This window comes from Rhineura floridana, chromosome 4 (assembly GCF_030035675.1).
Source record: "Rhineura floridana isolate rRhiFlo1 chromosome 4, rRhiFlo1.hap2, whole genome shotgun sequence".
NCBI lineage: Eukaryota > Metazoa > Chordata > Lepidosauria > Squamata > Rhineuridae > Rhineura > Rhineura floridana.
The window spans coordinates 186,610,685-186,632,349 of record NC_084483.1 but is presented as its reverse complement, the minus strand read 5'-3'; the positions used below and the strand labels follow the sequence as shown (position 1 = coordinate 186,632,349).

General features: G+C 43.1%; 1 protein-coding gene across 1 annotated transcript in view; it reads left to right on the top strand.

The window, feature by feature from the left end:
- PPP2R5D (protein phosphatase 2 regulatory subunit B'delta) overlaps positions 1 to 21,665 on the top strand; it is a 70,385-nt gene that overhangs the window by 26,769 nt on the left and 21,951 nt on the right. The window contains exons 4-6 of the mRNA XM_061625495.1: positions 16,904 to 17,102; positions 20,340 to 20,539; positions 21,131 to 21,241. Of these exons, the coding sequence (XP_061481479.1) occupies positions 16,904 to 17,102; positions 20,340 to 20,539; positions 21,131 to 21,241 (510 nt within the window). The remainder of the gene's footprint in view (positions 1 to 16,903; positions 17,103 to 20,339; positions 20,540 to 21,130; positions 21,242 to 21,665) is intronic.

The window sequence follows — 21,665 nt, the reverse complement described above, 5'->3', positions numbered from 1 at the left end:
TAGTACCATGTTAATTCTTTGTCCAGTACCATATTCTGGGTTCCCGAGGCATGGCATGGCATGTGGATTCACTTTAGCTCAAGAAGTTGTCTTCATTTTCAATCCCAACATCATACAAAGCTGCCGTACACCATCAGGCCATTGTTCCATTTGAGCTCAGTGCTTGTCTGCTGTGAATGAACCATAGCCTAGTGGTAGAGCATGTGTTTTGAATGTAGAAGGTCTGGGGTTCAATTGCTGACATCTCCAGTGCAGAAAAGGGTCATGTAGCAGGTGATGTGGAAAAAAACTTCTGCCCGAGACCTTGGAGAGCTTCTATAGCCAGGTAGACAAATAGACTAGAGGGACAAATAATGATGTGATGTAAGGAAGCTTCTATGCTCCTAGGCTGTATATGGCGATAGCTCTACAGGGTCTTGTGCAGAGAACTTTTGCAGCCCTGATAAAGATGCCAGGCAGAACAACAGAAACAGGGGTGCTCCAGTTCACAAAGGGAAAAAGTAAAGCGGTGGTAAAGAAAACCCACAAAAGGTGCAAACGTTCTTTTTCCAGTGTCACTAATAAAGTTATCTCAACTTGTTTTGAGCATCAGCTCATCCTGAAGGGGACTAATTTTAAGTATTTAATGGTACACCCTAATGCCAAGAACTGCTCAGAAGACTTCATAGGAAGAGCCCTGCTGGATCAGGCCAAGGGCCCATCGAGTTCTGACAGCAGCCAAACAGATGCTCTTGGGAAACCTGCAAGCAGGACCCGAGCACAACAGCACTGTTCCCCACTTGTGATTCCCAGCATCCTGCCTCTGACAGTGGAGGCAGAACATAGCCATCGTGGCTAGTGCCACTGATAGTCTTATTCTCTCTGAATTTGCCTAATCTTCTTTCAATGCCATTCATGCAACAGCAGGTGCTTGGCATTGTGGCCTGACATTAAGTCCATGAAATTTGTCTCCTTGATGAAGATCAGCTGGTGCTCAAAGCGCACTGGAACAATTGCATTGCTATTGAAATAAACACTTCTGCACCTTTTTATGTTTGTTTTTCTAGCTTCAGAAAGAGCACAAGCAGGTGAAGAAAGAGTTAGCAACCTTAAAGTCATTCTTGGAAATGACAAAGGAGGAAAGTTAGGGAGTCATAGGAACATGGGAAGCTGCCTTTACACCAGGTCAGAACATTGGTCTAGCCAGCTCAGTATTGTCTACGCTGAATGGCAGCAGCTTTCCAGGGCTTTAGGCAGGGAGTCTCTCCCAGCTCTACCCTGGAAACACCAGAGACTGAAACTGGGATCTGCCTGCAAAGCAGATGATCAGCCACTGAGCTATGGCACTTCCCCAAAGCAGTGTGGGTCTAAGATGGAAAGGTGGCTTGAGGTACCCTTTGCTGAAGTGTACCACTTTATATTGTATGGCAGAGGTTCCCAAACTTTTCCCTGCGCAGGCCGCTTGAAAATTTCTGAGGGCACTAGTGGACTTCTTAAGGATTTTTCTGCCTGTTGGAACAATTGAAATGTGCAGTGTCAGCTGCTGTATGAGTTTTAATTGTACTATTATTGGCTCTTTTATTTCATGTGTTGTATTTTATTGTATGTTGTATTTATTATATAAAAATACAGCATAAGAAATAAAATACAATTAGAATCAATATGAATGTTTTGTGTGGATGCCCTAAATGAAGTCCACGGACCGCAGTTTGGGAACCCCTGTTGTGTGGAATTGAATGCTTGGATGCTTGTGTTTAAAATAAAATGAAACAGCAGCTCCTTGTACTTCCAAAAGTTAGCTGGTCAGGGTGATAGACTTTAGCCTAGATTGCTGCATTGCCCAGATCCTTGTTGATTTCCTTTCAGTGGCTTTTGGGTGGAGCAGCGCTGGGAAAGCTTGTTGTTGTTGTTGTTGTTGTTGTAAAAGCAACCACAGCTGAAGAGAATTCCACATAATGGAAAGAAAAAGAAAAACCCAAGGCTTTTAAAAGCAGGTTTAAAAAGAACGGGATGGGTGAAGGCCCAAAGGCAGGTGTGAGGGAGAATGTTGAAAAGGTAGACATCAACCAACTTGAGCTGGTGCTAATACCAAAGTCTTGTGTTGCAGGGCTTTCGGAAATGAGAGTGAGGTCACATGCACACCATTCATTTAAAGCACTCTTATATCACTTTCAGTCATAAAATAATAATAATAATAAATTTAATTTCTTCGTCGCCTATCTGGCCAATGGCCACTCTAGGCGACTTACAAAATTATTAAAATACAATTAATAAAATACAGTAATACAATAAAAACAATAGATCTACAACAACAATATTAAAACTGGGTAGGAGGCATTACAATTATATCGATTAACCCTCCCCGGATACCCCGAAGGCCTGCTGAAAAAGCCAGGTCTTTAAGGCTGTCCGAAATACATTTAGAGAAGAGGCATGCCGGAGATCTTGTGGGAGGGAGTTCCAAAGAGTGGGGGCCGCCACTGAGAATGCCCTCTCTCTTGTACCCGCCAATCTGGCTGTTTTTGTTGGCGGGATTGAGAGAAGGCCCTGTGTGGCCGATCTTGTCGGGCGACATAATTGGTGGCGTTGAAGGCGCTCCGTGAGATAAACTGGGCCGAAACCGTATAGGGATTTAAAGGTCAATACCAACACCTTGAATTGGGCTCGGAAAACAACTGGAAGCCAGTGTAGGTCGAACAGCACTGGTGTGATGTGATCTCGGCGGCGACTATTCGTAAGTAGTCGAGCCGCCGCATTTTGTATCAGTTGTAATTTCCGGACCGTTTTCAAGGGTAACCCCACGTAGAGCGCATTACAGTAGTCCAAACGAGAGGTGATCAGGGCGTGTACCACGTCATGGCTTCCCCCAGAGAATCCTGGGAACAATAAACGTCTGCTGGGACTTGTAGCTCTGTGAAGGGTCTCCCAACAACTTTCAGCACCCTTAACAAATGACAGTTCCTAGGATTCTATGGAGAAAGTGCTTCAAATGCATAGGGTTGTGTTCTGCTGAGTCCTACTCAGAGTAGACCCATTGGAATTAATGAACCTGCTTGCCTTGTCCATTAACTTTAATGGGCCTGCTCTGAGTAGGACTAGTGTTGCATACCACCCATGGTCTGGGTGTGACTTGAGATTTTGCTTAAATGTAAAAATGGTTAGAAGAGGGAGTCCAGTCTTTGCCAGAAGAACAAAGTGATACATGACGTAATCTGTGTTTTAAAGTTTGTTTTTATGATGTTTTAATGTTTTAGTGCTTTTGTTTGCTGCCCTGGGCTCCTACTGGGAGGAAGGGCGGGATATAAATCAAATAATAATAATAATATCAGCTCTTACTGAAATGTCAGTGGCTGTGTTCCCAATGCAGTTTTTATGGTGCGTTAGTTTCTATGTTGGGGGTGGGGCCCCAGAAATCATTAAGATATTTTGATCCGTTCTTTTCCTTTTATCTGAAATATCCAGCAAAAGATGCATCATGTAGGACATATCACTTTGTAGATTGGCTCTAACTTTGTATTAAAAGGCTGTGATTTCTCCATTCCACCAGGCAGGAGTAGGAAATGATCTAGCAGTTCCTTCCCACATAAAAAGGATCCTGTAACCTTCACTTCTAAGATCCTGACAAAAAGGTGGAAATCTTTTATGCTGAAACCCCACCTAGCAGTTCTACCACAGCCACTGTAAATTATATAGTCAAGGGTATCTGGGGGGGAGGGGGTTCTCCCCCTCCCCTGGGGGTTCTAAATGTAATGGTGAGTGGAGTAGGTTGCCAAAGAGCTGTAGTAACGATACATAGACTTTTTCTCTCCCCTACACACGAGAAATATTTCTGTGGACATTGTTGTGCACAGTGAATCCCTTCCCAATTTCATCCATCATCTCTAAACACCTCATTCCCACAACATCTTTGGGATGCAGAATTCTGATATGTGAAAGAAACCTTAAAAGATAGATTTTAAACACACATACACATATATGTATGTATCTGCTTTGCCATTTTTCAAAACTAGAAACACAGTTAAAACAGACGGCCAAAATTGGATGTGATGCTAAATTTGGCACTTGCTGCTGGATCTTTATTTTAAAAAGCAGCCACAGAGTAGAGGTGGGAATTTTCATCAGAACTGCAGTGCGTGGGGAGAAGGTTAACACTTTCCTCCTCCAATGTGCTCCTGACTAAACACACACACACACAACCTGAGCTGCTGCTCTTGACTCCCTCTCCCCCCCCCCTGGCTGATATTAACATCAGGAGGGAGACTCCCATTCATGAAGAATAAGACTATCAATGGCTACTAGCGACAAAGGGAAGCAGTATGTCTGTGTATTCTGGGAATCACAAGTGGAGAGAGTGCTGTTATGCTCAGGTCCTGCTTTCAGACTTCCCATAGGTGTCTGCTAGGCCAACATGAGAACAGGATGCTGGACTAGATGGCCTAATCCAGCAGGGCTCTTCTTAAGTTCTTGTGCTCCATTGGTACCAAAAAGATCTTCCCATCCATGCTGATAGCAGGTGGGGGGGGATGGGGATAATTTTCTTCTTCTTGGGTTTAATGGCAAAGCAAGGCCAAGGAAAGGCCACCTACTGGCCCACAGGATTACCACTCTTCGCTCACAGCCTTTCATAAAGCCTCGCAGGCTTCGCAGACTGCCATAAAACCTCCAACTCATAAGAACATAAGAACATAAGAAGAGCCTGCTGGATCAGGCCAGTGGCCCATCTAGTCCAGCATCCTGTTCTCACAGTGGCCAACCAGGTGCCTGGGGGAAGCCCGCAAGCAGGACCCGAGTGCAAGAACACTCTCCCCTCCTGAGGCTTCCGGCAACTGGTTTTCAGAAGCATGCTGCCTCTGACTAGGGTGGCAGAGCACAGCCATCATGGCTAGTAGCCATTGATAGCCCTGTCCTCCATGAATTTGTCTAATCTTCTTTTAAAGCCGTCCAAGCTGGTGGCCATTACTGCATCTTGTGGGAGCAAATTCCACAGTTTAACTATGCGCTGAGTAAAGAAGTACTTCCTTTTGTCTGTCCTGAATCTTCCAACATTCAGCTTCTTTGAATGTCCACGAGTTCTAGTATTATGAGAGAGGGAGAAGAACTTTTCTCTATCCACTTTCTCAATGCCATGCATAATTTTATACACTTCTATCATGTCTCCTCTGACCCGCCTTTTCTCTAAACTAAAAAGCCCCAAATGCTGCAACCTTTCCTCGTAAGGGAGTCGCTCCATCCCCTTGATCATTCTGGTTGCCCTCTTCTGAACCTTTTCCAACTCTAGAATATCCTTTTTGAGATGAGGCGACCAGAACTGTACACAGTATTCCAAATGCGGCCGCACCATAGATTTATACAATGGCATTATGATATCGGCTGTTTTATTTTCAATACCTTTCCTAATTATCGCTAGCATGGAATTTGCCTTTTTCACAGCTGCCGCACACTGGGTCGACATTTTCATCGTGCTGTCCACTACAGCCCCGAGGTCTCTCTCCTGGTCGGTCACCGCCAGTTCAGACCCCATGAGCGTATATGTGAAATTCAGATTTTTTGCTCCAATATGCATAATTTTACACTTGTTTATATTGAATTGCATTTGCCATTTTTCTGCCCATTCACTCAGTTTGGAGAGGTCTTTTTGGAGCTCTTCGCAATCCCTTTTTGTTTTAACAACCCTGAACAATTTAGTGTCATCAGCAAACTTGGCCACTTCACTGCTCACTCCTAATTCTAGGTCATTAATGAACAAGTTGAAAAGTACAGGTCCCAATACCGATCCTTGAGGGACTCCACTTTCTACAGCCCTCCATTGGGAGAACTGTCCGTTTATTCCTACTCTCTGCTTTCTGCTTCTTAACCAATTCCTTATCCACAAGAGGACCTCTCCTCTTATTCCATGACTGCTAAGCTTCCTCAGAAGCCTTTGGTGAGGTACCTTGTCAAACGCTTTTTGAAAGTCTAAGTACACTATGTCCACTGGATCACCTCTATCTATATGCTTGTTGACACTCTCAAAGAATTCTAATAGGTTACTGAGACAGGACTTTCCCTTGCAGAAGCCATGCTGGCTCTGCTTCAGCAAGGCTTGTTCTTCTATGTGCTTAGTTAATCTAGCTTTAATAATACTTTCTACCAGTTTTCCAGGGACAGAAGTTAAGCTAACTCCACACTCCAGAGGTCCTTGTCCCGAAAGACAGCCCCTACTGACATGTTTTTAAGCCCCAAACCACTGAATCTGAATCTATGAATCTATGAAGGAGAGGCTCTCTATGTTCTACATACTGCAAACAGTCCCATAGAACATGGTCAACTGTTTCTTCCACCCCACAAACCTCACAATACCCAGAATCAGTCCTCCCAAACCTGCACAAAGCACTCTGGATAGCACAATGCCCAGCCAAGGCTCTGAATAGACTAACTTGTCTCCGCCGCTCTTTCAGTTTAAATATTCAAAAATCCTCCAATAATGGACAAGAGGAGAAACCCTCTTACCTGTAGAGCCCACCTCCCAGAGCCCACAATGTATGTTTTACCCAACTGTTAACTTCCCAAATGGTCAATGGCAACAAAAGCTCAATGTCCCTATGATCCAAAGCCTTCCTAACTAGCTGATCTGCCATCTCATTCCCAACAATGCACACATGAGCTGGAATCTAAGAAAACCAAATGACCCATTAGCTGCAGTTCAGTATTCAAAAGCCATATTTCATTCACCAGATTACACATACTTCCCATATCCCAACTCGGAATAGCCAACAACCCTGATAGGGAGTCTGTGAACACCACTGCTCTGTCAGACCTCGCATCCCTAACCCACTCCAAAGCCAGTGAAATAGCTATCAACTCAGCAGTCCTTATTGAAACCCAATCGGATAACCAGTCAGCCTTTTGAACCTTAAATCTGGAATATAAAATGCTGCACCCACATTGCCACCCTGAGGTTCTTGAGATCCATCTGTATAAGTTGCACACCACTGATCTTTCTCGGTTGCCTATACACCAATGTCACTGGGATATCCATGGAAAAGTCGTCCACAAAACTGCCTCCAGCCACTTCCTTTAGCGCTCTTAAGCACCCTTTTAACCATTGCCATTTATATTCAAGTAGATGGTGTAGTGGTTAAGGTGCTGAACTACAACCTGGGAGACCAGGGTTCGAATCCCCACATAGCCATGAAGCTCACTGGGTGACCTTGGGCCAGTCACTGCCTCATGAAAACCCAATTCATAGGGTCACCATAAGTCGGAATCGACTTGAAGGCAGTACATTTACATTTTAGCTCTTCCCTGCCAGAGTAAACCTAACTTCATGAAAGGCTGCATTGTGCTCCTTAATCACCTGCCTACATTCATCTGTCCACCATGGGGGTCATATTCCTTTTCCTTCTCATTTTCCCCCACCTAGGAATACCCTGAGTGGCCACTTCCAATGAGCTTTGCACCAATTTGTCAAAAAACTCCTCAGTGCCATCTCACTCACTGCAAGTTTCAACAACATCTAAGTGTTTATAGCTGAACAATTCCTAATTAGCCTTCTTAAAATCCCACCTCGGAGCTGTATCTGCATCATGTCTGAATCTCAACCCCCCATAAGATATTTTGACAGGAAAATGATCACTATCCATATTTGTCTCCTCCATCACACCACGAGCTGCAAGTCTCCTTGCGAACAGGATGATAGTCCAGTGGGACAATTTTCATTGGATATGTGGTGGGGCAGGAGAGGGTTAAACCGTATGTCCTGTGGTCCTGATTAAAATCACCCCTCCTTGTGCCTGATACTAATCGCTTTTTTAAAGATGTAGCAGTAAGTGACGTGTTTAGCATCACAGTTTTAATATTGTTGTTGTAGATCTATTGTTTTTATTAATTGTATTTTAATAATTTTGTAAGTCGCCTAGAGTGGCCATTGGCCGGATAGGAGACGAAGAAATTAAATTTATTATTATTATTATTATATAAAGTCCAGAGAGAGAGTCTCTTTTATTTCTCCTTGCCCTCAGAATTGGCTGGGAAGGTTTGTTTGTTTGCTTTAAGCTTTGTGCAAGCACCTTTCTGATGGAAGTCCAGCAATTTTTGATGCAGGAACTTCTCGTAATGCTGTTGGTCACATTCAAAACTTCTGAGCTCTTCTGGGCAAAATAATAAGAGGTTGTTCCTGCTGTTCCCCCATCCTCAGATGGTACAGGCTGTGTTCATGATGTGGCTCTACCAGAAATCTTCCAACAGACTCGTATTAGTGAAGAAATTTGTGTGTGTATGTAGTTTTGTTGTGTTTTTCTCCATTTTCTTTTTAACACTCCCAAGTGACAGGTTGATACAATGTTTCTCTCCCTGTTTAATATACTGTCTTCAAGATTTTCTGGGAAGGATGGGCTGAAAAGTGGCACAGGGCCTCTTCAGACTTATAATGAAGTGACTGTGGTGACATCCTGTTAATATGCAGCAGGCAGCCCCGTGAGCTGGCAAGATGCCTCATGGCCCTTGTGAAAGAAGTGGGGAGCGAATGTTGGGCAGGAGAAGAAAAAAAGTGGGGGCACAGGCCATCCATTTCCAGATGTCTCACAGAAAGCATCGTTTTGTGCTGTTTGCTTCCCACAGTATTTTTTTCAGGTCCAGGCTATGCCTGCCCCATTTCCTATAGCTACAACCCACTCCATTTATTCTCCACTCCCTCATCACGTGGACCCTGAAAATGCTATTCCTTCTCCCCCACTGGGGGAGGGGGGTACACAAGAGAGCTTCCTCTTCTTTGAGGTGTACTTTTAAATGGCAACATTTTGAATTAACCTGCGAGTTGCTAAGTGTTGGATTTGCAAGGCAGGAGCTGAACTTGGAGTGAATCCAAGGGGAAGTCCTGCCAGCCTCGCTCATTTAGCTGGCGTTGCAAAATGAGGGCAGCGTTTAGGAATGGGCCCGTGTTGGCATTCTGTTTCATTTTCAGCGAGTTTTTGTGACCTCTGTTTTTATGTGTCCTGTACAATCCCAGCCCCCTTGCCCCTTTCTGATATATTTGTTTATACCAGCTGCAATTTCATCTCCTCCTGATTTCATGTTTGCCAGGGCTCAAGAGAGAGTGCACTGATTTTTGTGTGTGCCTGCATGCAGCCATTCCTACACAGAGTTCCTTGGCTAGCTTCTTGTTGCCTTTTTTAAATTTATTAAATAAAACATTAGTTAAAAACCAATTGCAAAATAATAAAGAATCAAGAAATCATATATAGAGAGATACAGATATATATATGCACCTTGCAAAAGTAATTGGACCCCTGACCAATGCTCTCATATTACTGAATTACAAATGGTACATTGTAATTTCATTCTGTATGATATTTTATTTTGAAACACTGCAACTCAAAATCAATTATTGTAAGGTGACATTGGTTTTATGTTGGGAAATGTTTATAAGAAACATAAAAAATCTGAAACATGTTGCTTGCATAAGTATTCAACCCCTGCACATTAATATGTACTAGAGCCACCTTTTGCTGTCTGTACCAGCTTTGCACGCAGTGTTGGAGGGATTTTGTCCCATTTTTCTTGGCAGATTTGCTCCAGGTCATTCAGGTTGGTTGGACGTCACGTATGGAGTGCAATTTTCAAAAAGCGCCACAGATTCTCAATAGGATTCAGATCAGGACTTTGACTGGGCCACTGTAAGACATTCACCTTTTTGTTCTTGAGCCACTCCAATGTTGCTCGGGATCATTGTCCTGCTGAAAAGGGAATTTCCTCCCAAGCCTCAGTTTTTTAGTGAACTGAAGCAGGTTCTCTTGCAGTATTTCCCTGCATTTTGCTCCATCCATTCTTCCTTCAATTTTAACAAGATGCCCAGGGACTGCTGATGAGAAGCATCCCCACAGCAAGATGTCGCCACCACCATACTTCACTGTAGGGATGATGTGTCTTGAGGCATGGGCAGTGTTAGGTTTGTGCCACACATAGGGCTTTGAGTTCTGCCAAAAAACTCTTATCTTGGTCTCATCTGACCACAAAACCATTTCCCACATCGCAGCTGGGGGGCTCTCATGCTTTCTGGCAATCTCCAGATGTGCCTTCAGATGGTACTTTTTGAGTAACAGCTTCTTTCTTGCCACCCTCCCATACAGGCCAGTGTTATGCAGAAGTCTTGATCTTTCTGACTGGTGCACCATTATTCCACTCCCAGCCACTGAGCTCTGTAGCTCCTTCAAAGTGATTGTTGGCCTCTCTTTGGCTTCTCTCACAAGTCTCCTCCTTCTTTAAGCACTTAGTTTTGAGGGACGGCCTTTTCTTGGCAGTGCCTGGGTGGTGTGATGCAGCTTCCACTTCCTGATTATTGATCCAACTGTGCTCACTGGGATATCCAAACACTTGAATATTATTTTGTACCCTTTTCCAAATCTATGCACTTGTATTACATTATCTCTCACTTCTGTCGAATGCTCTTTGGTCTTCCTTTTCCTTCAGATCCACAGCCTGACCAATGATCCTTCAACAGTGGGGGTTTTATCCTGACAATGTGAGAGCAACTTTAATGGTTCACAGGTGGATGCCAGTGTGTCCTCGATAGGGCAGTTTCTTTCATCTGTGTAAACTGGGAGCTTCCACAGCACAGGGGTTGAATACTTATGTAAGCTTGTTTCAGTTTTTTGTTTCTTACCAACATTTCCCAACATAAAACCAGTGTCACAATAACAGAACAATAATTGATTTTGAGTTTCAGTTTTTCAAAATAAAATATCATACAGAACGAAATTACAAAGTACCATTTGTACTTCAATAATATGATAGCATTGTTCAGGGGTCTGATTACTTTTGCAAGGCACATGGGTGGGTGGGTGTACGTACATACATACAATATTGCAAAGGTGTTTCATGGTTGCATATTATTATATTTATTATTCCAAAACATGATGACTAATGATTATTGTTCCAGAAGCTTATTTGGTTGTGCATTACAGCTCCTTTAAAGTCCATTGGCTTGATGGTGATTATGATTAAGAACATAAGAAAAGCCCTGCTGGTTAAGGCCAACGGCCCAACTATTCCAGCATCCTGTTCTCACAGTAGCCAAGTAGATGCCTATGGGAAGCGCACAGACAGGACCTGAGTGCAAAAGCACTCTCCCCACCTGCAATTCCCAGCAACTGGTATTCAGAAGAATTATTATTTTAAACCAATCTGTTTCTTACAGCATTTTGTCCTACTGTTCTTTGTCCTTGGTGACCTGATCTGCTCCATTGGATTTAATTATTGCCAATGTGTTAATGTCTTTCAGATGGACTCTCAATCCCCTCCAATGCCTCCTTTCTAACCTCATTATTAACATATTTATTCATAATTATGATGTAAACCTATGGTTTGCTTAGTTCTTTAATCTTCCTCCAAAAGTTACTCTGGCTTGGGTATTGAAACTCAGGAGGAAGGAGTTTTCAAAGCCAGGGAAACTTGTCTGTTGAAATCCTGTATGGTGACTAGTTTACCAATCCTTTTGTTGATTTCCTCTCAGTGGCTTTGGGGTGGATCAGCATGGGGAGACTCCTAATTAGCTCTTTGGGAGAGTAAATCCAGGGAGAGTTCAGCTCAAGGAGATAAAAGCGGATTTTAAAAAGAACAGCAGATGAAGGCCCAAAGGTGGGCATGAAGGATAATGCTGAAAAGGAAGATATCAACATAGCAGAAGCAACTTAGGAGCCAATGCTGATATCAGGGCCTTGCATTTCCGACTTTTCAGGAATGAGATTGTGGTATGCTGCAAAGAATTAGAGTCCAGCTTCTGCTGGAAAAGCAAAATGTTACTCAGCTTGGCCAAATTATTAGCCCAAACTGAGGTGTCAGCCACTGTATTCACAATGCATTCTTTAGTCCACCTCGTTAGGTTGTTTTGTACAGTGAGGAAAGCCCTGCAGATCCTCTGCATAGATTTTGTCATCTTTCAGATTTGAATTCTGTACACCGCCCTGGGAGCTTATTGCTATAGGGCGGTCTAAAAATGTAATAAAATAATAAATAAATAAATAAATTCAAAATTCTGCCGAATGGCTGTGCTTGGAGCAAACGGAAATCTGTGATTTACATTTTCTGTGCAAGACAGTTCTTCCCCCATTTTCCAATCAGTCTTCTGTTTCACCCACTTCATTATACTGTTGAGATGACCCACCCTCTGCAAATGTGAAATTACCCTCTTAAGATAACAGGGCACTTATTAAGAAGCAGCAGGCATGAATTCAAACACACCCAGGGCTGAGTCACGCATGATATATTTGTCACTAGGTTTTTCTCGGCTCAATGACTCTTGGCTGAATGTGCAAGCTGCCTCCATTCAAAACTGTTGTGTTTGGAATTGATGTTGGATGATATGGAAGGTCTGCCTGGGGCATTTGATCTGTGATGGCTTGTTCACATGTGCATCAAGTGGTGACTTGCTGCTACCAAAAAGAAGCAGTGAATTTGCATGTGTGAGCTAGCCCGTAGCTAAGTATAGATGCTGATTATTTTGGTCACCTGTGAGGGTGTCACTCTTGCATCTTCCCTTTCAAAAGATACAGGTATTTTTTTAAAAAAAAAAAACTAATTGTAATGCAAGGGTGGGGAACCTTTTTTAAGGTCCCAGGGCTGTTTTTAACCTATGTTTTATGGTTTTAATTTTTCTCATAGTTTAATTCTTTTTTAATAGTATACTTCTGTATGTTTTAATTGGTGTTGTTTTTAGTTGTAAGCCGCTCTGAGTCCTATTGGAAAAAGGGCGGGGTAGAAATAAAGTTTATTATTATTATTATATTTCCTCTTGGTGGGCACAGACCCAGGTTCAGGAGTGAATCTGCCTTGTTTACACTGATGGATGACCTCTGTTGGGAGAGGGACGGGGGAGTGCATCCCTGTTCTTCTTACTAGGTCTCTCATTGGCTTTTGATACCATCAATCATGGTATCCTTCTGGACTTTCTATGGGAGATGGGTATCAGGGGCACTTTTCTAGAGTAGTTCTGGTCTTACCTGCAGAGGCGGGTCCAGAAAGTAGCATTGAATGAGTGCTTCTCAGCTTCCTGGCTTTTGAGCTATGGGGTGCTGCTGTGTAGCCTCCTGCATGCCCCCTAAATCAGTTCTGGGGTTTCCCCCAACCTTGTGGAGCAGATTTAGGGAGAGGAGAGACAGAGGAAGTTCTGTTGCACGAGCAGAAATCCTTGCACTAGTGGAAGCACTTCGTGGAATGTAGCAATGTGAAGGCCCAGAAAAATGGAGAAAAAGCAATAGTCCCCCCCTTCTTCACATTTTCCCAGTTTTTTTTCTTGCAAAATGGGGGTGGGTGGGAAAATTTCCCCCCAATTTTTTCTGGATTTCTCCCCCAGTCCTTCACATCTCTAGTCAGATACAACCCCCAAGATCCAAGCCTCTGTGTTTGACTGACCAGGCACTGCAATAAGTTATAACTGCCGTAGTACATAGGAGAGTGTTTCTGTGGCTGTACTTTTGTGGCAAGGAAATAGTGCAGTATGCAGAGGGTGCTACTACTGATGGCATCTACAGCATCTTGCAGAGGTAGTTTAAGCTTCCCCCTCCAACTGTTAAAATCTTCAAGGGGGAGGAGGCTGTTTTGGGTCTGTTTTCTAAAATTAGGAGGAATCTTGTTAAAGCCATTTAGAATGAGCTGTGAGGTTTGCTGCATTTACTTTACACGCTTTCATGGCAGAGCCCTTTCTTGCTTGGTGTTAGCTCACACCCATGCAACACAGTTCAGCAACAATCTAGCAGAAACATGGAAGGGTAAAAAAAAAAGTCAAAAGTCTGGAGGCTATAAAACAAATACATTACTGAGGGCTTTCCACTGATTTTCTGTGGTGCCTTGTTACAAAGAGTCGGGAGGCACCTTAAAGAAGAACAGGTTTATTGTGGCATAAATATTCATGGGCTAGAGTCCACATCATCAAATGCAGGCAGTTTATTATTTATTTAGTATATTTGTATGCCGCTTTTCATCACCAGGTGACCTCAAAGTGGCTTCTATAGCAAGAACAAAACAATATAATAAAAACAATTCAGAGCATAATAATAATTTAAAAAACTACAACAGTATCAATAAATAACACCGCAAAATATCACAGAAAGGCTGAAATCTCAAATAAATTTAGTCTGCACAAGAGAGAAAGAGAGAGAAAAACAAATATACAGTAAAGTCCCATCAGTGTATAACAGTGCATATCCTTCAAAGAAGGCTGTAATAGATTCCTTGGTAGCAGTGTCTTCCCTCAGTGTCCAGATAGGCTTGCTTCCATCGCCACATTCTCAGGCTCACTCAGCTGTTGGAAGGGGGTGAGAGAGAGAGAGAGATTCTGCATAAAGCTTAAGATAAACCAAAACAATAACAACAATCTTCCTATAATTTGCTTTATCTACTCATATTGCCTTACTGTTTTTATCATTGTTTGTAAGCCACCTTGGTAGTTTTTACTGGAACAACACAATGTGAATTTAATTGGGGACACAGTGTTACAGTGGCCCGCTCCTATCTGCATACCCCTTGTGCAATGCGGGAATCCAACTTAAAGCATACCCGACAGGTGGCTGTCCAGCTGCTTCTTGAATGTCTCCAGCGTTGGAGAGCCCACCACCTCAGATCAGGCCTCAAACCACACAGGACAGACCAGTCACAGGTTCACTTTTTAAAAGGTTTGTCTGAGGGTAATTTGGTGGTGATCATGGTGCTGGGGACCACCTGTGGCAATTGTGTGTTATCCGTCTTGACCCCATGCTACTTAACATCTATGAAGCCACTGTGGGAGGTTTGTTTTTTTGGGGGGAGCGGGTTAGGTGTCATCAGTACACTGATGACATTCATTTCTGTTTCTCCATTCTGTTTAAATTTGGTGGGGATGGTAGCCTATGCAGACCCGTAGATGTTGAGGTGTTTTAATCTCTCTTTAGTCTACTGCTGTTTAAATTGTTTTTAAAACGTTTTAAATTGTTTTTAAGCTGCTTTTATTTATAATTGTAATGTTTCTTAGAGGCTTTCTACAATCAAGCAGTATATAAATTTTGTTAAATAAACAAGTAAATAGAAGAGCTGGATCGCTGTCTGAGCCCTTTAATGGTCTGTAAACGGAAATTCAATCCTGATAAGGCAGAAGCACTGTGGATAGATGGTCCCCAAGTCTGAGAAGGGGGGATTCAAACTGTTTTGGTTAGGGTTGCCCTTTCTCTGATAGATCAGCTTTGCAATATAGGAGTATTCCACAATCCAGCTTTATCACTTGAATTGCAGGTGTCCCCAGTATAGTAGCCCCTGAGTGCTTTCTACCCATTTAGGCTGGCCCGCCATCTGCAACCTTTCCTGAATAAGGATACTCTGGCAACGGTGATCCACACTCTGCTGACATCCTATGTAGACTACTGTCATGTGTTGTATGTGGGGCTGCTGTTGAAGATTGTTCAGAAGCTGCAATTAGTTCAGAATACATTAGCTAGGCTTCTGACTGGGACAGCTTGCTGGGAACATATCTCACCAGTTTGGGCATATCTACACTGACTGCTGGGTTGCTTCTGAGCTCAGTGCTGGTTGTAACCTTTGAAGCCCTTCATGGCTTGGAACCCAGGCACATTAAAGGTGACCTTCTCCCTACTAACTTGTCTAACCACTAAGTTCTTCTACTGAGGCCCTTCTCAGAGTATCACATCAGAGATTTAGTGGGTAGCAACAAAGGACACAGCCTTGTCTGTGGCACCTCGGTTATAGAATGCCCTCCCTAAGGAGGCCTGCCTGGTAGCCTCTTTATTATATTTTTAGGCATCAGATTAATACAATTTTTTCTCTCAGCCAGCCTTTCCCAACATCTGGGGGCCCAAAGGTTGGGAAAGGCTAAGACTCAGGCATTTTAATGGTTTGCACTTCATATTAGGAGGCTACATTTTAAACACTGAAGCTTTTAATACTGTTTTACTTGCTATTTTAACTGTGTATTGTGCTGATTACATTATTTGTTTGTTGGTTTATTTTATATTTCTGTTCTAAATTACATTGTAAACTATGCTGGCATAAATGTTACGAAAGGTGACATATATATTCCTTAAATAAATACATATTGTAAATAATAAGCAACAGTTTCACTGCAGGTACAGTAAATTGAACTGTAGCAGGGATATCCACACCAGATGATGTGATTCTTAGATACTGTGTTAGGAACTTCCAGTGGGCCCTTCCAGGGGGATTTAATTCCTGGTGTTCATAGTGCCAAAGGTTCTATCCAACCAAGTTTAACTCAAGAGTAGATCTATTGGAATTAATGGACATGACTAACCAATGCAATATTTATGGAATGCTTTTATTATTGCTTTTAATTATGTTTTTATTGGTTTTTAAATTTTATTATGCCTTTGTATGTTGTAAGTTGCCTTGATGTACTTTTATGAAAAGTGCGGCTTATAAATACTCAAATAAATAAATAAAATGATGAATGTAGGTCTATTAATTTCAGTGGGTCTACTCTAAAAAATATATTATTTGGATACAACCCCAAATGTATATAACACCGGTGGATCTCCCAATGTTTTTAAAAATTGCAGTAGTATAAATTTAGGTGGATAGTTCTTTTATTTATTTTATTATTACATCTTAATATAACCATCTCAGCAATTTATTTATCACATTTATAGCCCAACCATCCCCCAAGGAGCTTGAGATGGCGTACACAGTTCCCCACCCCTATCCATTTTATCCACACAACAACCCTGTGAGGTAGGTTAGTTTGAGAGATCATGACTGATCATCCAGTAGACATGGCTCAGTGGAGATTTGAACCCTGGTGTCCCAGGTCCTAGCCCAACAAGCCAGCCACGACTATACCATACAGGCTCTTTTTATCTACAACAAGCCATTTACTTGCCTCAGGCATATTAAAGCTCAGTCTGCACTTAACATATATTTGTGTGTATGTGTGCCCTTCTCTCTTCAGGTTCAGCAACAGCCACCGCCACCGCCGCTGCCGCAGACCTCAAATAAGCGACCCAGCAACAGTACCCCCCCACCAACACAGCTGAATAAGATCAAGTATTCAGGGGGACCCCAGATAGTAAAGAAGGAGCGGCGACAGAGCTCCTCTCGCTTCAACTTGAGCAAAAACCGGGAGCTTCAGAAGCTCCCTGCCCTTAAAGGTATGAAAGAGTTAAGGAGCCTTGAAACAGTAGAGTTGGAAGGGACCTCAGAGGTCATGTAGTCCAATGTTTTTCAACCTTGGGTTCCCAGATGTTATTGGACTACAGTTCTCATCATGCCTGACCATTGGCTGAGCTAGCTGGGGATGAAGGGAGTTGTAGTCCACCAGTTACCTGGAAGACCGCCTGCCCCTGTATAGACTTGTAAGAGCACTTTAGATCTTCTGGAGATGTTCTGCTAGTGGCACTGCTCCCTATAGAATATCACAGGGTGGTAACCAAAAACGAGCATTTTTTTTGCTCTTGCCCCTGTACTGTGGAATGCCCTTTCCCCCTGCTCTACATGAAGCAGCAACCATCAGAGGCTTCAGATGTGAAGATGTAACTTTCGGCCCAGATTATCCCTGACCCATAAGATTGGATCCCTGCTTTGCACGTTTGAATCTTCAGAATTTCTGTTTTATAGGCTTTTATGTGTTTTTATATTACTGTTTAACTGGTTTTATGTTGTGCTTTCCTTTTAACATTTTAATGATACAATGTTTGTGTTTTTAGACTGTACGTTAAGCAGTATATAAGTGCTTTTAAATAAATAAATCTAGTCCTCCATACTACCACCCCTTGGTGATCCAGGAAATCGACCACTGCAGCATCCCTACTAGGTGCCATACTGTCTTAAAAACCTTTAACAAGGAAGAGTCTCCCGTTGGAACAGCTCGCATCATTCCTAACATTGAGACGAATTTCCCTTGAGCTATCATGCAGTGGCTGGTCTGCATGGGACACAGGAAGGTTTCTACAGGTAAAAAAAAAACAGGATTGACTCAGCAGTGAGTCATGCTGACTTAAGTGACTGCAGTGCTGAAAGGAAAGAAACTCCTGAGTCTGGGAAGGCATCAATGCTGCACAGCGATGTTGAGCTTTTCATTGAAGCTGTCGTCATCCTCCCTTCAGAAGAGGGCTGGAAAGCTTACAAGCTGGACAAGTGTGGATTCTGCTGTCACATTACAGCAGCCTTCGCCAACCTGGTGCCCTCCAGATGTTTTGGACTACTAGTCCCATCAGCCCCAGACAGCCTGCTCCAGCATTTTGGGGTCACTCTGTTCCCAGGAAAAGAGAGGCTGAGTAAACAAAATTAAATCAGTCCTGTTGGATGTGGGTAAAGATGCTGATTCCTGCCCATACATAGATTGCTTAGTGTTCTATAAGTGCTTTGCTGCAAGTTCTGAGCTGCGTTAATCCACAGATGAGAAGCTCCGTAACATTAATCTAGATGTTGTATGGGACCTTCCAGATTGTCTCCTCAGATAAGATTGGTCTATTAAAAGCAGATTGGTCTACTACAGGACTGGGGAACTACAGCTCCTGTTATCCCTAAGTATTGGCCATGCTGCCTGGTGCTGATGGGAGTCAAAGTCCAATGACATCGAGGGCCACAGGTTCCTCATCCCTGGTCTCTTAGGCTGGCAAGCACAAGCAATAGGGACTTCTCAGTGATGGCCCCGCAGTTGTGAAACTCATTTCCCGTGGAAGGCCCTTTCAGCACAGTTCTTCAAAGTCTCTTTAAAACAGTCTTTCATCTGCCTTTCCTTTAACAAAGAAAAGTGCCTTTTTTAAAAACTATGTTTTTATGCTGCTGATTCCTGAGACTTGGTTCTTAGACTCTGGATTCTTAAGGTTTTTACCATTCACCTCTCAGCTGGATCTCCTTGATGTGTAAGCAGTCTTGTGAGAGCTATGCCCTAAAATAAGATTGGGAAGCAGAGTTTCGCTGCCACCAAGCTGATGTGACAAATCCTTGCAATAGACTGAGGACTGAGGTACCATATGGTTCTGCAGACTGAGGATCATCTTTGCAGCCCAAACACTTGAGTGCATGATAGTGGACACTTTAAACTAAAGTAATCAGTCTTTGGAAGATGGCTTGTCCAAATTTGGCATCTTCAAAAATTAATTGGGCAGATTTAATTTAGCATTGCCCAAATCCTGTTCTGCACTTTTTGCTTCTCCATGCTGTGCGAAAATCTTGTTCTACATTTCAAAGCGTTGAACTACATTGCAAATTGAGTGGGTGTGTGAACAAAGCATGAGATTGAACTGACTTGGAAAAACACAAGAGTGCATGCCTAAAATATTTAGAAGAATTAAATACCTGAGTTGAATACTTGCTCTACCTCAAATGTAACTAAATTAAGTTTCATACTTGGTAGGGTTCAATAATTAGCTCTGGAGGAAGGATCTGAAGGATATGGGAGTGGATTGACAGACAGAGGAGAACACTGTTTGTGTAACTTGTTACATTTATTTTATTTTATTTTACTTTGTTTTATTTATATCCCGCCCTTCCTCCCAAAGGAGCTCAAGGTGGCATAAAGGCAAGGCATGGCAGAGAGCCATTTGGCAGGCTGCCGTAGAAAACAGGATTTTGGATTCATAGATGGATGTTTGGTCTGATCCAGCAGAACAGTTCCTACGTTAATGAGAAAAACGGTGCTGATAGAAGTTATATTCAAAGTGTTTCATGTATAATCTCTGTAATTGCTACAACAGCCATATGAGGTAGGCTAGTAGTATTATTCATACCGTATTAAAGCACGGGGTTGAGAGATAGCTGCCTAAAGTCCCCCCAATGGTTCAGAACAGAGGTGAATTGAATGCTTCTTGATTCACAGCTTGTTCTTTTTAACTACTCCAGTAGCTCTCAGTGAGCTTGGCTTGTGCAGAGCAGAAGAACCATAAAAGAATACACAGAGGGGAGAAAGGAGGAGACCTATTGGGATAGCCAACCCAGCCTATTTTGATGTGAATTGTCCCAAGTATGTGTTCACATAGCACATAGTTAAACTATGGAATTTGCTGCCACAAGATTAGGCATATTCATAGAGAAAAGGCTATTGGTGACTATTAGCCCTGATAACTGTTATTCCACCTCCACTGTTGGAGGCAGGATGCCTCTGAATTCCAGTTGCAGGGAATCACAACTGAGGAGAGCCCTGTTGCACTCAGGTCCTGTTTGTGGGCTTCACATATTTATTTATTTATTACTTGATTTATATCCCACCCTTCCTCCCAGCAGGAACCCAACCGTATGTATCTGGTTAGCCGCTGTGGGAACAGGATGGTGGACTAGGTGGGCTCTTGGCGTCATCCAGCAACCAGGCTTTTCTTAGGTTCTCGCGTTGAGCTGGTGAGCTGCAACTGAAGAAAAACCTTGTTGTTGTTGCCCTCTCCCCTCAGATGCACCTCCTCACGAACGGGAAGAGCTCTTCATACAGAAGTTGCGGCAATGCTGCGTCCTCTTTGACTTTGTCTCTGACCCGCTCAGTGACTTGAAGTTCAAAGAGGTGAAGCGAGCGGGTCTCAATGAAATGGTGGAGTACATCACACACAACCGGGACGTTGTCACAGAGACCATTTACCCTGAAGCTGTTATCATGGTAAGACTGACCTGTTTCCTGGGCGCTGCTTCTGGCTGGGTCATCTCAAAGCAGCCCAAAATCAGAATTGTTTGTTCTGTGCTTTCGGGCATTAATTAAACGGCATGGGACAGACACAAAGATGTGCCCGCAACACAGGGACAGCTTAAAGGATTACTTCTTGCATAATTTTTATTTATTTATTTATTACATTTATGCCCCACTTTACTTTTTCATGAAACCCAAGGCGGCTTTCATATGGTCCCAGGAGGTCTCCCATCCAGGCACTGACCAGACCTGACCCTGCTTAGCTTCAGCAGGGAGCTGGCCTCATGTGCCTTCAGACCATAGCCTGGGTTGTGTGGTGATTGGGATTTTGCACAAAACTTGTCGTTTTTGGCTTCCAGAGCAGATGGTGCTCCTGATGGATGTTAAACAAAATGCGCTGGGTTAATGGTCCTCTTAGTAAAGTGCATCTTGTTTAATATCCATCGTGAACCCCATCCACTCTGGAAGCCAAAATTGACAAGCTTTATGCAAAAACCCGATCGCTGCAGGTTAAACCATTGAGTCAGTCTCCCAGATCTCTCAACTTTCTTATTATATCTTCAGTTTTCAGTGAATCTCTTCCGTACACTTCCCCCGTCGTCCAATCCCACAGGAGCAGAATTTGATCCTGAAGAAGATGAACCTACGCTAGAAGCTGCTTGGCCACACCTCCAGGTAATACTATATAAAATAATACATATTTCATTATGTTCATATCTCGTCTTCCTTCCATGATGGAACTTGAGGCAGTTCACCAAGGTTTTTAAGCATTCTTCTGTCCAAGCCAAATTTAGAGCCCAACATGCTTAGCTTTAGCAAAGCTGCTTCTTCTTACGCGTTTCAACCCTGCCCTGCCTAGGCTCTTCCTTGGGTCGATGGAGAACTAGCAACTGTTCAGATAATTGGTCAGTTGCCTGCTTTGGATGGGGTCGTACTCCCTCTGAAAGAGGAGTCCATAGTCTGGGGGTGCTCCTGGATCCATCTTTGTCGCTAGAGGCCCAAGTGACCTCAGTGGCTAGGAGTGCCTTTTACTATCTTCGGCTGATAAGACAGCTGCAGCCATTTCTGGACTGGGATAGCCTGACCACTGTTGTCCATG